Raw genomic sequence first — 12,897 nt, 5'->3', positions numbered from 1 at the left:
ATAATAAATCATGTTACTATTTTTAAAAGATAATGGTATATAACTGAATAGAATATTTCACAGGTTTCTGAATTATCCAAAAGAAAATTCCATTGCCAAAATATGGCAAACTGTAAGCTAAAATTCTTCCCTTAGAAAGACCCTTTATTAAGCCTTTTTAGTTTTCTAAAAGATTTATTTATTTATTTTAGAGAGAGAGCCAGTGTATGCATGCAAGCGGGAGGAGGGGCAGAGGGACAGAGAGAGAAGCAAAGTCCCCACTGAGCAGGGAGCCCTACTTGGGGCTCTATCTCATGACCCTGAGACCATGACCTGAGCCGAAAACAAGAGTTGGAGCCTTAACTGACTGAGCCACCCAAGCACCTCCCTTTCTTTTTTTTAATTAATTAATTAATTTATTTTTTATGGTACCTCCCTTTCTTAAGCCTTTTAAAACTGTATCCCCAAAAACGTGAAAAAATAAAAAAATAAAACTGAATCCCAAATGTGGTTATCATAGAGGCACAAGCTTGGCACATTCACGTTCACTTATCTGAGGTTTTACCTTAACATTTATTCAAAAACCCATTTATCAGACACCTATTATATGCCAAGCAACTCAAAAGATACCAAAATAAAATACACAAGAGCCCTCATGAAACTGAAATCTAGACAGAAATGTATACTGCCACCAATGACACAATGTAAGTGATACAGTGTTTAAAGAGAAGAATGTCTTTTTAAAATGCCTTGGTGCAGGGGGGGGCCTGACTGGTTCAGTCTGTGGAGCACATGACTCTTGATCTCACGGTCGTGAATTCAAAAGCCCTATGTTAAGCATGAAGCCTACTTAAAATAAAAATAAATAAGTAAAATAAAATGCAATGAGGGATGGATTGACAGTGTGAGGAGCTCCACAGATCCACTCTTTAGCAAAACTGTAAATATACAAAAAAACTATTTTTGCCATGATCATGTATTTTTCAGTTTTTATTAAAAATTATTTTTATTTTTCATTTAAATTCAATTTAGTTAACATAGAGTATATTATTAGATTCAGGGGTAGAATTTAATGATTCATCAGTTGCATATAACACCCAGTGCTCATTACATAAGTACCCTCCTTAATGCCCATCACCCAATTACCCCATCTCCCGACCCACCATCCCTCCAGTAACCTTCAGTTTATTTTCTAGAGTTAAGAGTCTCTTACAGTTTGCCTCCCTCTGTTTTTATTTTATTTTTCCTTCCCCTCCCTTATGTTCATCTATTTTGTGTCTTAAATTCCACATATGAGTGAAATCATATGGTATTTGTGTTTTTCTGACTTAAAAATTATTTTTTAAATATTTTTCTATTTATTAATGCTACTTCAATGTTTAACTGACAAATCACAAGGTATACATTCACTTCAAGACAATGAATATTAAATTATCAAAAGAATAAATCTTTATTCTCTAATAAGCAAGTATTTCCTGTCATTAAAATGTCAGAGAAACCTATTGACTTGAAGAGAATGCGCTTAGTGTGGATTCTTTAATGAGTACCATTCTACAGCCTGCACCATTTCTGGGCTAGGTAGATGACTAAAGTAGAAGATGTCAGAATGCCCTCAAAGGAGATAGCTGACAAGACAAAAAATACAGTAATCAGACTAGCAAACAATTGTTAACAAAATGATAAAAAGTGTTAAGTGGTTTTTAAAGTCTAATTCAACAGACTCACCAAAAGGCAACTCAAACCTTGTATCAAGCAAAATCTTATGAGGAGTCGGGTTTTTCGTTCCACAGATCTCATCATCTTTCATCAATGTCTCTGCCTCCAATGTGGACCACTCCCCAGGCCCTTCCTAGAAAACAGAGGATCTAAGATTAAACTTTATTTCTTCATGACTCTCCTCCTCCTGTTTTAAGAGTTGGGTGTTTTTTTCTGAATGTCATTGTTGGAGAGCTCCTGGAGACCACTCACATCCTGATGAGGCAAACACACCACTGTCACCACTTGTCTCTGCTGCTATGTGGCTTCTGTTCTCCCTCTTTGGTGGAAGAGCAGCTTACACCATGCTCAGCTCTCTGCAAGCCCACTGAACATAGAATTCTGGAGTACCAAACTCAAAAACCAAACATCTCAATAGATCAATATTTAATCTGCACAACTTTTAATGGCTGTATCACTTAATATGTATTACTACTTCTAATCAGTAAAGAGCTACTAACATTGCTACTTAAAGTAGACCTGAACTGGAGCCACAATAAAAACGAACTGTCCATCTGCCTAGGGAAGTAGAGATAGCTAGAACTAAAAGAATTTAGGAAAGAGGCAAGCCTTCACTATTCCTACTCCCAGAGAAAGCACATAGTCAATGTTAAAGCCAAACAGGAATATAATACATTTTTTTCCAGGTTGAAAGTGAGTGTGTATGGGAATATGATGCTGAGTTATGTTTTAATCTGGGAAAATGGAGTAGAAAACCACTCTTGGAAATAATGTATAGAGACAGGGTGAATAACAATTGCTATCCATGTTAATGTCTTAAATTCTGTTAGGGTTACATGTGGAAGATGGAAGACTGAAAGCAGTTCCCTGGCAATTTGTGACTCAAAGAAATAAAGCAGAGAATGGGATCCAGGCTAAGGAATTTTGATGGAACCTCTCCCAGGATAGCATCTTAGAGGAGAATGCAGAAACCAGAGGTATCCTAGATCACAAACATACACTTACTCCCCCTCTTCTCTCCTTTTCCCTCCAAACTCTCTGTCTCTCTCTCTCCCACATACACAGTACTCAGAAGGGGCTATCTACCTGATATGTTCTAAAGAGATGTTCTGGCACCTCTGAGTTCAGTCATAAAACAGAGAGAAAACAAGAATTAAATAAAATCTATGGAACCTCTGTGTGAGGTTAGGAATAGGCTGGTTGCATGCTCACAAATTAGGAAGGGGGACAGAGCAATCTGAGATGCATGGTGAACATTAGCTGAACAGAGCCAGGACCGGGACAAGCACGGGCTAGAACTGTACCTCCAAATGGGCAATGCATTGACTGACCTCATCCGACTGACGAACAGTCTTCAGTGCAATCCACACGGTCCCCACCATGGTGTCCCAGATCAGTCCTTTGTTCCATACCTCCACACTTAGACCTAGGTCCAGGCGACTAATTTCACTGAAGGAAAAGAAGAAAGCCCTTTAAAGAAGCCAGAAAGGGGTGCCAGGTGGTCTCAGTAGGAACAGCATATGACTCTTGATATCAGGGTTGTGAGTCTGAGCCCCATGCTGGGTGTAGAGATCACTAAAAAATAAATAAATAAATTTGAAAAAAAAAAAAAAGAAAGCCAAATAATATGAAATATGTATCTCCTACATCTACATCTCCTGTTTTGCTAAACCTTGAATACTTTCTCACCAGGATCCTATTGTCAGGAAAAATCAAAATGTCCCAGAATGCTACAACCATTCTTCAGGTTCCTAGAAAACTATGTAATTATCTATACAAAAATGCCTTTGTCCATCCGTCCCCTCTCCTTTGGAACCACAAATATGGTTAGATTAATGCACTTGCACAAAAAAAAGGGGTTAAATAATAAGGGCATTACTGCCAGGCCTGCAAGTCTATAATCTCTACCCTTACTAACCACTTTTATATGTTTTATTATTAATAGTAACACTGCCCTCAACTTACACTTACAAACTATATATAGGAAACATAGGAAAAGGCAAGCCTTCTTTACAAGACTTATAAAAGGGATTCCAAGCAGAAGTAAATAGGCCCTTGAGAAGATCTAAGTCTGATGGGAACTTGTGGTCAGAGGCAGGTAAGGAACACTAAAGTATGCCAGTTCACTCCACTCAGCCCCTGGAGAACCCAGTTAAAACAGACACTGTTCCTTCCAAACAAAATGTTTGTCAGAGGATAGTGATAAACACAATGATTATCCTGTAATAACTAGGAAAAAAATTTTTGAAAAGAAATTCTAGAAAGGGCTACTAACCACTAAGCAAAAACAGCATCATACATGGTAGAATATCAGCTTAGAAGGGCCAACTTAAATATAATTATAGTCTTAAAGGGGAACAAGCAAACACTTATATTATGCTAAAAACATCCTCCAGAAAGCTCTTATTGAAATAGAGAGTTATTTGAAAGGAAATGCAAGAAACATTAAAAAAAAAAAATTCTAGGGGCGCCTGGGTGGCTCAGTGGGTTAAGCCGCTGCCTTCGGCTCAGGTCATGATCTCAGGGTCCTGGGATCGAGTCCCGCATCGGGCTCTCTGCTCGGCAGGGAGCCTGCTTCCCTCTCTCTCTCTCTGCCTCTCTGTCTACTTGTGATCTCTCTCTGTCAAATAAATAAATAAAATCTTAAAAAAAAAAAAAAATTCTAGCAGAAAAAGTAGAAAGGTATTCTCAGTGAGACAACAGCTATTCATTACATGAAGTTTCAAGTTCACAGTTTTCTGTTTTTTGTTTTTATGGTGAAAAAATTTGTATTTAGATTTAGCCAGCTCGACTCAGTTTAGATGATCCAAATTTTTTTGGAAACATCCAAAGCATTACAGTCAGGAGCCAGTCAAACATATGCCTTCTTCTCTCCTTCAGGCCTCATCAAGGTATTGACCTTGGCCACATCAATATCATAGAGGTTCTTCACAGCCTGTTTGAGCTGGTGCTTATTGGCCTTGACATCCACAATGAACACAAGTGTGTTGCTGTCTTCTATTTTCTTCATGGCTGACTCAACAGTCGGGGAACTTGATGATGGCATAGTGATCAAGCTTGTTTCTCCTAAGGGTACTCTTTTGAGGATATTTGGGCTGCTTTCAGAGACAGATTCTTGGCTCATTGGAATGTAGATGACATGTGGGACAAAAAATGTGTGACTGTGGATGCCTTTCAGCTCCATTTTCTTGGCCTTTAAAGCCTTTGCTTTGGCTTCAGCTTTCGGAGGAGCAGGGGCTTCCTTCTTAGCCTTACGGCGCCATCTTGGTAAAAGGGAAATTCACACTTTAGAGAAAGTTTGGTTTCCCTCTTCTAGTCAGATACATGTTCCCGGGCACCTGGGTGGCTCAGCCTATTAAGCATCTGCTTCCGGCTCAGGTCACAGGGACCTGGGATCGAGCCCCACTTCGAGTTCCCTACTCAACAGTGAGTCTGTTTCTCCCTCTCTCTCTGTCCCTCTGCTTGCTTGTGTGTGCTCCCTCTCTTTCTCTCAAAAAAATAAATAATCTTTAAAAAAAAAAATACACGTTCTCAGAATCACAAGTTTAGGATGTGGTATTAGAGCCAAAGACTTCTCATCAAGTATGTTGAAAACAAGTGAAACAAGGAAAAGTCATCCCTTTTACATAAATACACTAGAACAGAGAATGTACTGAGTTCATTTTTTCACTTAATTAATGTTTCCTCAGCACATAAAATACATATGGTTTGGTATTCTGAGCAAGACACACTATATAGGACCTAATTCCTATCTCTAAAACCTTCTAAGCTATCTTGAGAGCTGTTCAAAACCACAAAGTGACTAAACCCAGCCAGTAAACTAAGGTGTTCACGGCGTGAGGAAACTAAGCTTTTGTCACACAGTTTCATTCAACCTAATTAATCAATTAGCCTTGGAAAAGACATCTGACAACCCCAAATCTTTTGAATATGTAAAAGAAAAATTGGTTGGAGATACATACATAATGTTCCTAAAGCAAGTCCTAAGCAACATATCAATCCAATAGATGAAAGAAATAGCCAGAGGTCTTTACAGCTTAACTGGGACAGAATAAAGTTCTTTAGGGAACTCTGGGTAATCAAACTCAATGAGGCTATCTCCTATAAGAAGCTTCTTCACTCATCTATGTGTGTTCAACAGGCCCAACTTAAAAGAAGTCTGAGAGTTCTGTTCATGCCTCATCCCTAAAGCTCTGGGGAAACTTCTTTTCTCTATTAATTAATCAACAAGTATATATGTATATACATATACAAGATTTGGGGCTAGGGAAATTCACAGTAACTAAAGGGTAAATTATTCATTTACCCTTAAATGAATAATCTAGTCCTAGAAATAAGATACAAAAATATTAAAGATAAATAACAAAAATACAAGAATGACTATTAGATACCACCATATAATACATCAGGAAGAAGGAAAAAGGAGAAAGGGAGACAAGAGACCAGCAATGGAGCTGTCAGTAACAAAAGAACAGGGTAGGAGGAATAAGGAATAGGAGCAGAAAAGAGGAAAATGTAGCTAGTAAAATTCATGTATAACAGGGGACAGAGTAAAATTCACACAGCATCTCAAGGTGGGAGATGAAAAAAAATTCATATCACAGAAGGATTGAAAGAGGAAGTGCTATGGGTAATTAGAAAATAAACACACAAGAATAAAGCTAGTTATGCTGATGACAGGCTACAGAAGATTGCTAGGTTTCATACAATGGGAACAGTTGTAACAGTAAATATTACTGCCAAATGGAAGTCAGAATAAAGTGGAATTTCTGGATTTTATATGCCAAACAGCCATGGGAAGAGACCTGAATAAACCCTCATAGCTGATTATGTACACTACAGGTATAAAGAAACACACAGTCTCACTCTAACATCACTGTAACTGAGAAAGGGAATGAATGAGGCTTATAAACTTGAGAGAGAGGCAACCAATGAGAAATGTGACAACACTGGCCCTCTCTCTTCTTGAAGCCCCAGTTCTCTCTCAGCTTCTTGTTTCTCCTTCTCTCTGTTCATTCCTATTTAGCCCCCTCTGTCCCACTTAAAATGCTGGTGCCCTTCCAGGCTTTACCCCAAGCTCTGTTCTCAATTTACTTAGCATCTCCCTAAGCTTCCTCATCTACATCTACAGTTCCAACCGACCAAAATATTTCTCCAACCCTGACTTCTTTCCCAAGTGCCAGGTTCAAGTTCTTAACTATCTTCTATACCTCTCTTCCTATTAGTCCTGTAAGAACCTCAAATATAAGCTCATCCATAACTGATCTTATTATTATCCTCTATCCTAATGAGTAATACAATACCTACCCAATTATGCAAGACAAGTCTACCTCCTTAACACCTTCTTTCCATCTTTTTCTATCCCTTTTGCTACTGTCTTATTAACCCAGCTGTTCATAATCTCACCCTTATTTACAATCTAGTTTCCTAAATGGTACTATAAGAAGTAATACATTAAAAGCTCAAAGGATTGGAACATATCTACAAGAAAATAATCATCCCTATGTGCTTCTGAGGTGCACTACAAAATTTGTAAAGCAATTTCACTTCCATTTCAAAATTCACAGCAATTTTAATACATTTTCTTGTTTGACACCCTCATGCCTAAGTTCCCAGAAAACAAGCATAACCTTGTAAGAAAAATACACCTATAGAGGTGAAGTAACTGGTACTCAGAGAAGTTCAATGATTTGTACAGTCCTTCAAAATGATATTCTACATTTTCCCCTTTTCCAAAGCAGGAAAAAAATGTCTGAAATTTCAGAGGAAAAAAGGGAAATGTCAAGTTTTTAAAGCCAGAGCTTACAATGTACTACATTTTGTGTAATACGTAAGAAATTCTAATAGTTACTCATTTCTATTAATTAGGGGAAGGTAGGACATTTCACTCTATAAAGCAAAAGGATTTTAAGCACAGAAATCCTTATCTTCTATAGCAGGTAACATGGATATACACACACATATACACATTCTCTCTGTCTTTCTCTCTGTCTCTGTCTCTCTCTCTCTCTCTCTCTCTCACACACACACACACACACATGCACGCACGCGTGAGCACACATAACACATTCCTTCAAGGAGCCTTCTGAGAATCGAAGCAAGATTCAAATTATGTTTACTTTCATGCTAAGTATATTGTACTATATCTTAATTCTGACCACTGGGAAAATCTGACCAGGCAGTATATTTACCCAAATAAATGAACTGGGAGTTTACTTACATTCATAATTCGCATAATGTAGATCAATTACAAACCCAGGAGAGAACAAAACTGCAGATTTACTTCACCCCACCATACCCCTCACTTGTTCTTGTAACTCTGTAGTTTTCATAAAGAATACTGTAGGCAGCTGCTGCTGCAAAGCACTTACAACATAAAATCTTGTTCCCAAGAAGGTTGATCACCACGAACTGCTACAGTTGTGCTCTTCACATTCTGCACTTTCAGGGTCACATATGTGTTAAATTTATCTTTAAAAAAATGCAAAAAAATGCACAGTGAAGATGTAATACTTAGTGCTCAAATTGTTACTCAATCTCACAAAGTCTTTGGAACTGAGTAACCCAAATTAAAGTATTATATGATGAAGAAAAAAATAAAAGTATATATTGTACTATATGGCATCATTCTAAGCATACAGAGCCGTAAAAGATTATTAAACACATTCTCAAAACACATTATTCTCATTCTAAGCATACAGAGCCGTAAAAGATTATTAAACACATTCTCAAAAGCACAAGCTATAATAGTTTTTCAAATTTTAGAAATACATATTTGACCCTGTAGATACACATACACACAAATGAAAACAAAGCTTCATGAAATACATTATGTGATACATTGATATTTCCTGTTCTAATTTATTTAAACTATTAAAACATTAATCATAACCAACTGAATTGATTTTATAGACAATCTTCAGTTTGAAAAAAACAAATCTAATTGATCTAATAGAAAAGATAAGATACATAAATTAACAAAATGAGTAAGTACCATAAGAGAAAGAGAAAAAATGGTAAAGATTGAAGGAGAGGAAAGGATTATCTCTAGCTGTTGAAAGGGACAAGAATTGAGAAAAAAACCTTCATAAAAGAAAGGGATTCCAAGCTTTATCTATTCAGGCTGGCCTAAAACACAACTTACATAAAAAGCAATACTGGGGCACCTGGGTGACTCGGTCCATTGAGCACCTGACTCGGTTTCAGCAGGTCCAATCGAGCTCCCCTCTATCCTCACGGGCTCTCCACTCAGCAGGAGTCTGCTTGGGATTCTCTCTCCCTCTCTCTGCCCGTCCCCCACTGTGTACTCACGCTTGTTCTCAAATAAATAAATCTTTAAAAAAAAAAAAAAGATTTATTTATTTATTTATTTATTTATTTGAGAGAGGGGCAGCACAAGTAGAAGGGGCAGAGAGAGAGAGAATCTCAAGCACACTCCATTCTGAGCATGGAGCCTGACACAGGGCTCAACCCCAGGACTCCGAGATCACAACCCCGGCCAAAACCAAGAGTTGATGACTTAACCAACTCAGCCACCCAGGCTCCCCTCAAATAAATAAATCTTTAAAAAAGAAAAAAAGCAATATTATTATAGAGTTCGGAAAAGGAGATTCTTTAACCTGAGAATATAAATTGAGTACTCCTGCTTAAACACAGCACCTTTTTCATGCCCCCTAATACACTGACATGAACCATGATTAGAGGCACTGAACTAATAGTTTACTTTTCTATGTAAGAAATTAATCTTAACATTATAAAATGAAAAAAAGAATATCATTTTTGACTCATCAAATAGGCAAAGATTATTTAAAATGATTACCTAATGTTAGGGGTATGAGTTAATAGGCCCTGATATGCACTTCTAACAGAAGGTAAATCTTCTCTAAAACATCGTTAGAAATTGTGCAGTCTCATAAAAAGCAGAATCCTGGGGAACCTGGGTGGCTCAGTTAGTTAAGTGGCTGCCTTCGGCTCTGGTCATGATCTCAGGGTCCTGGGATGGAGTCCCAATTCAGGCTCCCTGCTAAGCAGGGAGCCTGCTTCTCCCTCTGCCGTTCCCCTCACTTGCTTTCTCCCTCCCTCTCTCTCTCTCTCATAAATAAATCTTAAAAACAAAACAAAACAAAACCATGCAGAATCAGACCCAAAAACACAGAGAACAAACTGATGGTTGCCAGATGGGTGGGAAAGGATAAAATGGGGAGTGAGAGATACAGGCTTCCAGTTATGGAATGAATAAGTCACAGAAATAAAAAACACAGCAAAAGGAATACAGTCAAAGGTATTGTGATACTACTATATGGTGACAGACAGTAGCTACACTTGTGGTAAACACAGCGTAACGTATAAACTTACAGAATCACGACATTATACACATAAAACTATAACGTTGTATGTCAACTATACTCATTAAAAAAAATTTTAGGGGTGCCTGGGTGGCTCAGTTGGTTAAGTGTCCGACTCTGATTTCAGTTCAGGTCACAATCTCAGAGCTGTGACACTAAGCCCCATGTTGGGTTCTGCACTGGTCATAGAGCCTGCTTAAGATTCCCTCTCTCTCTCCCTCTGTCTCTCCCCTCTCAAAAAAATGTAAATAATAAAAGTGAGAATAATACAATGTTCTAAGTTTGTTGTGATAATTAAATAAGACATTTGTGAAAGTATTTAGGCAACGCCCTGATATAGCAAGTGTTCAATAAATCATAGCCATTTTAACTATTAGGACTATTATTAAATCCTTATGAAATCATTTAAAAAATTACATAGTTTTATACTTAGACATTAGAAGTTTACCAGAATTATACCCAAGATATATGAAAATATAAGTCTGTCTACATGAGAGAATCCCCATCCATATTCAGTAGCAGTGTAATAGACCACTGAGCTATGTTTCCTATCATGATTTTGTACTCCACCCCCCAACATCCAACCACAGGTGACCAGAGCAGGTTTAGATGCCACCCAAGAGCAGCTAATCCCTGAAGTGGTCAACAAAAACAGAAACCAATCCAATTCCCTCTCAAAAGATCTTAAATAAGGAAAATAAAGAAATAGTGAAACAATTGGTGGTTGGTGCTGAAGCTCAGAGAAGTATATATACTCCACTGGAGCTGCCATCAAGGGCTGTGTACACAACAGGTAAGCACAGAAAGCCAGCTAGAAGAGAAAGGAAAATAAAACAGATTCTCTGAAAGAGAGACCTCGCTAGTGGAGAGAACAATAGGCTCAGTAACTGTTCTAGTTCCTATTGTACCCAAGGTTTGGTTTTTTCAGCGTTCCATGGGTTCCTAATCATGTTCACTTTTCCCCCGTAATCCGCAGTACCTTCCCTTTTCCCCAGCAATAAACAAAATAAGTCTCTGTAACTTGACATTCATAATTAAGAAAATGTATATTAAAACAAGTAAAGACTATTTTCACCTTCTGATGGGTAAAGATTAAAAAGTTTCATACTGGGCACCTGCGTGGCTCAGTGGGTTAAGCCCCTGCCTTCAGCTCAGGTCATGATCTCAGGGTCTGGGATCAAGCCCATCGGGCTCTCTGCTCGGTGGGGAGCCTGCTTCCCCCTCTCTCTCTCTGCCTACTTGTGATCTCTCTGTTAAATAAACAAAATCTTTTTTTAAAAAAAGTTTCATACTACCTAATGTGGATAAGAATTCGGATAAACACTCATTTTTTTATTACGCTCAGTTAGCCAACATAAATTACATCATGAGTTTTTGGTGCAGTGTTCAATGACTCATTAGTTGTATATAACACCCAGTGCTCATCAACACTCATATACTTTTAAGTATAATCTCCCCAAAACTTTCAGAAGTGCAATGTGGCAGCAGCTACCATATTTTTAAAAAATGCATACCCTTGTCCCAGCAATTTTCTACTTCTGGACTCCAGTGTATAGATACATTTACAAAAGCAGACAATAATAAATGCACAAAAACATGTATTGCTTATAATAGTAAAAAATGGAAGCAACCTAAATATTCATCAATCAGGTTCCTAGGGTACAAATTTATAACAAAATTCTGTACACTTAAAAAGAAAGGGGGTGCCTGAGTGGCGCAGTGGGTTAAGCCTCTGCCTTCGGCCCAGGTCATGATCTCAGAATCCTGGGATCGAGCCCGGCATCGGCATCAGCATCGGGCTCTCTGCTCAGCAAGGAGCCTGCTTCCCTCTCTTTCTCTCTCTGCCTGCCTCTCTGCCTACTTGTGATCTCTGTCTGTCAAGTAAATAAATAAACTCTTTAAAAAAAAAAATTTTTTTTAATAGAAAGAACCAGAGGGGTGCCTGCCTCGCTCAGTTGGTAGAGCATGAAACTCATGATCTCGGGGTCATGAGTTCGAACCTCACAATGCGCACAAAGTTAAATTTTTTTTTTTTTTTAAGATTTACTCATTTATTTATTTAGACAGAGAAAGCATGCATGCACATACATGCACAGCGGGGAGGAACAGCGGGAGAGGGGGAGAAAAATCCAAGCCAACTGCACTGAGCACGGAGCCTGATGTGGGGCCCAGCCCCATGATCCTGAGATCACGACCTGAGCCCAAACCAAGAGTCAGACGCTTAACCAAGAGTGCCATCCAGATGCACCCAAAGTTAACTCTAAATAATTAAATAAAAATAAAAAAGAAGAACCAGATATATGTATACACACACTAAAAGTGATGTTATTAGAATAAAAGCAGATTGAACAAGGTTAATCTATTTGTTTATACGTGCATATACAAAGAAGAAATTTGAGAAGGTATATACAAACCTCTAGAGAGTTACTGGGAAGAAGTAGAATTGAGTTGGCCAAGAGGTAAGGGGACTTTAAGTTTTCACTAGATATGTTTCTTTAATGTTTTACAACAGCATTGATTTTTTCTAGCTTTGCTGAGGTATAATTGACAACTTAAAATTGTTTTATTTTGTTTTTTATAGATTTTGTGTATTTATTTGACAGAGAGAGACACAGCAAAAGAGGGAACATAAGCAGAGGGAGAGGGAGAAGCAGGCTTCCCATCAAGCAGGGAGCCCAATGCGGGGCTCGATCCCAGGACACTGGGATCGTGACCTCAGCCGAGGCAGGCGCTTAACAACTGAGCCACAGTCGTCGTTGTCAGGTACTCTGACAGCTTAAAATTGCATATATTTAAGGTATATGACTTGATCTGATACACATTACGAAATAACCACCATAATCAGCTAATTAATATA

The 12,897-nt window shown here is 38.1% G+C and overlaps 1 protein-coding gene across 1 annotated transcript in view; it reads right to left on the bottom strand.

Moving 5' to 3' along the window:
• LOC111145919 (unc-13 homolog B) overlaps nt 1–12,897 on the bottom strand; it is a 213,794-nt gene that overhangs the window by 145,960 nt on the left and 54,937 nt on the right. The window contains exons 3-5 of the mRNA XM_022501228.1: nt 8,067–8,166; nt 3,027–3,144; nt 1,705–1,828 (exon numbers count right to left, since the gene is read on the bottom strand). Coding sequence (XP_022356936.1) covers nt 1,705–1,828; nt 3,027–3,144; nt 8,067–8,166 — 342 coding nt within the window. The remainder of the gene's footprint in view (nt 1–1,704; nt 1,829–3,026; nt 3,145–8,066; nt 8,167–12,897) is intronic.

The sequence above is a fragment of the Enhydra lutris genome, unplaced genomic scaffold, assembly GCF_002288905.1.
Source record: "Enhydra lutris kenyoni isolate GAN:26980312 unplaced genomic scaffold, ASM228890v2 scaffoldscaffold13, whole genome shotgun sequence".
In the NCBI taxonomy this organism is placed as follows: domain Eukaryota; kingdom Metazoa; phylum Chordata; class Mammalia; order Carnivora; family Mustelidae; genus Enhydra; species Enhydra lutris.
Note: the sequence above shows the minus strand (reverse complement) of the source record. Positions and strands in the feature narration are given on the sequence as shown.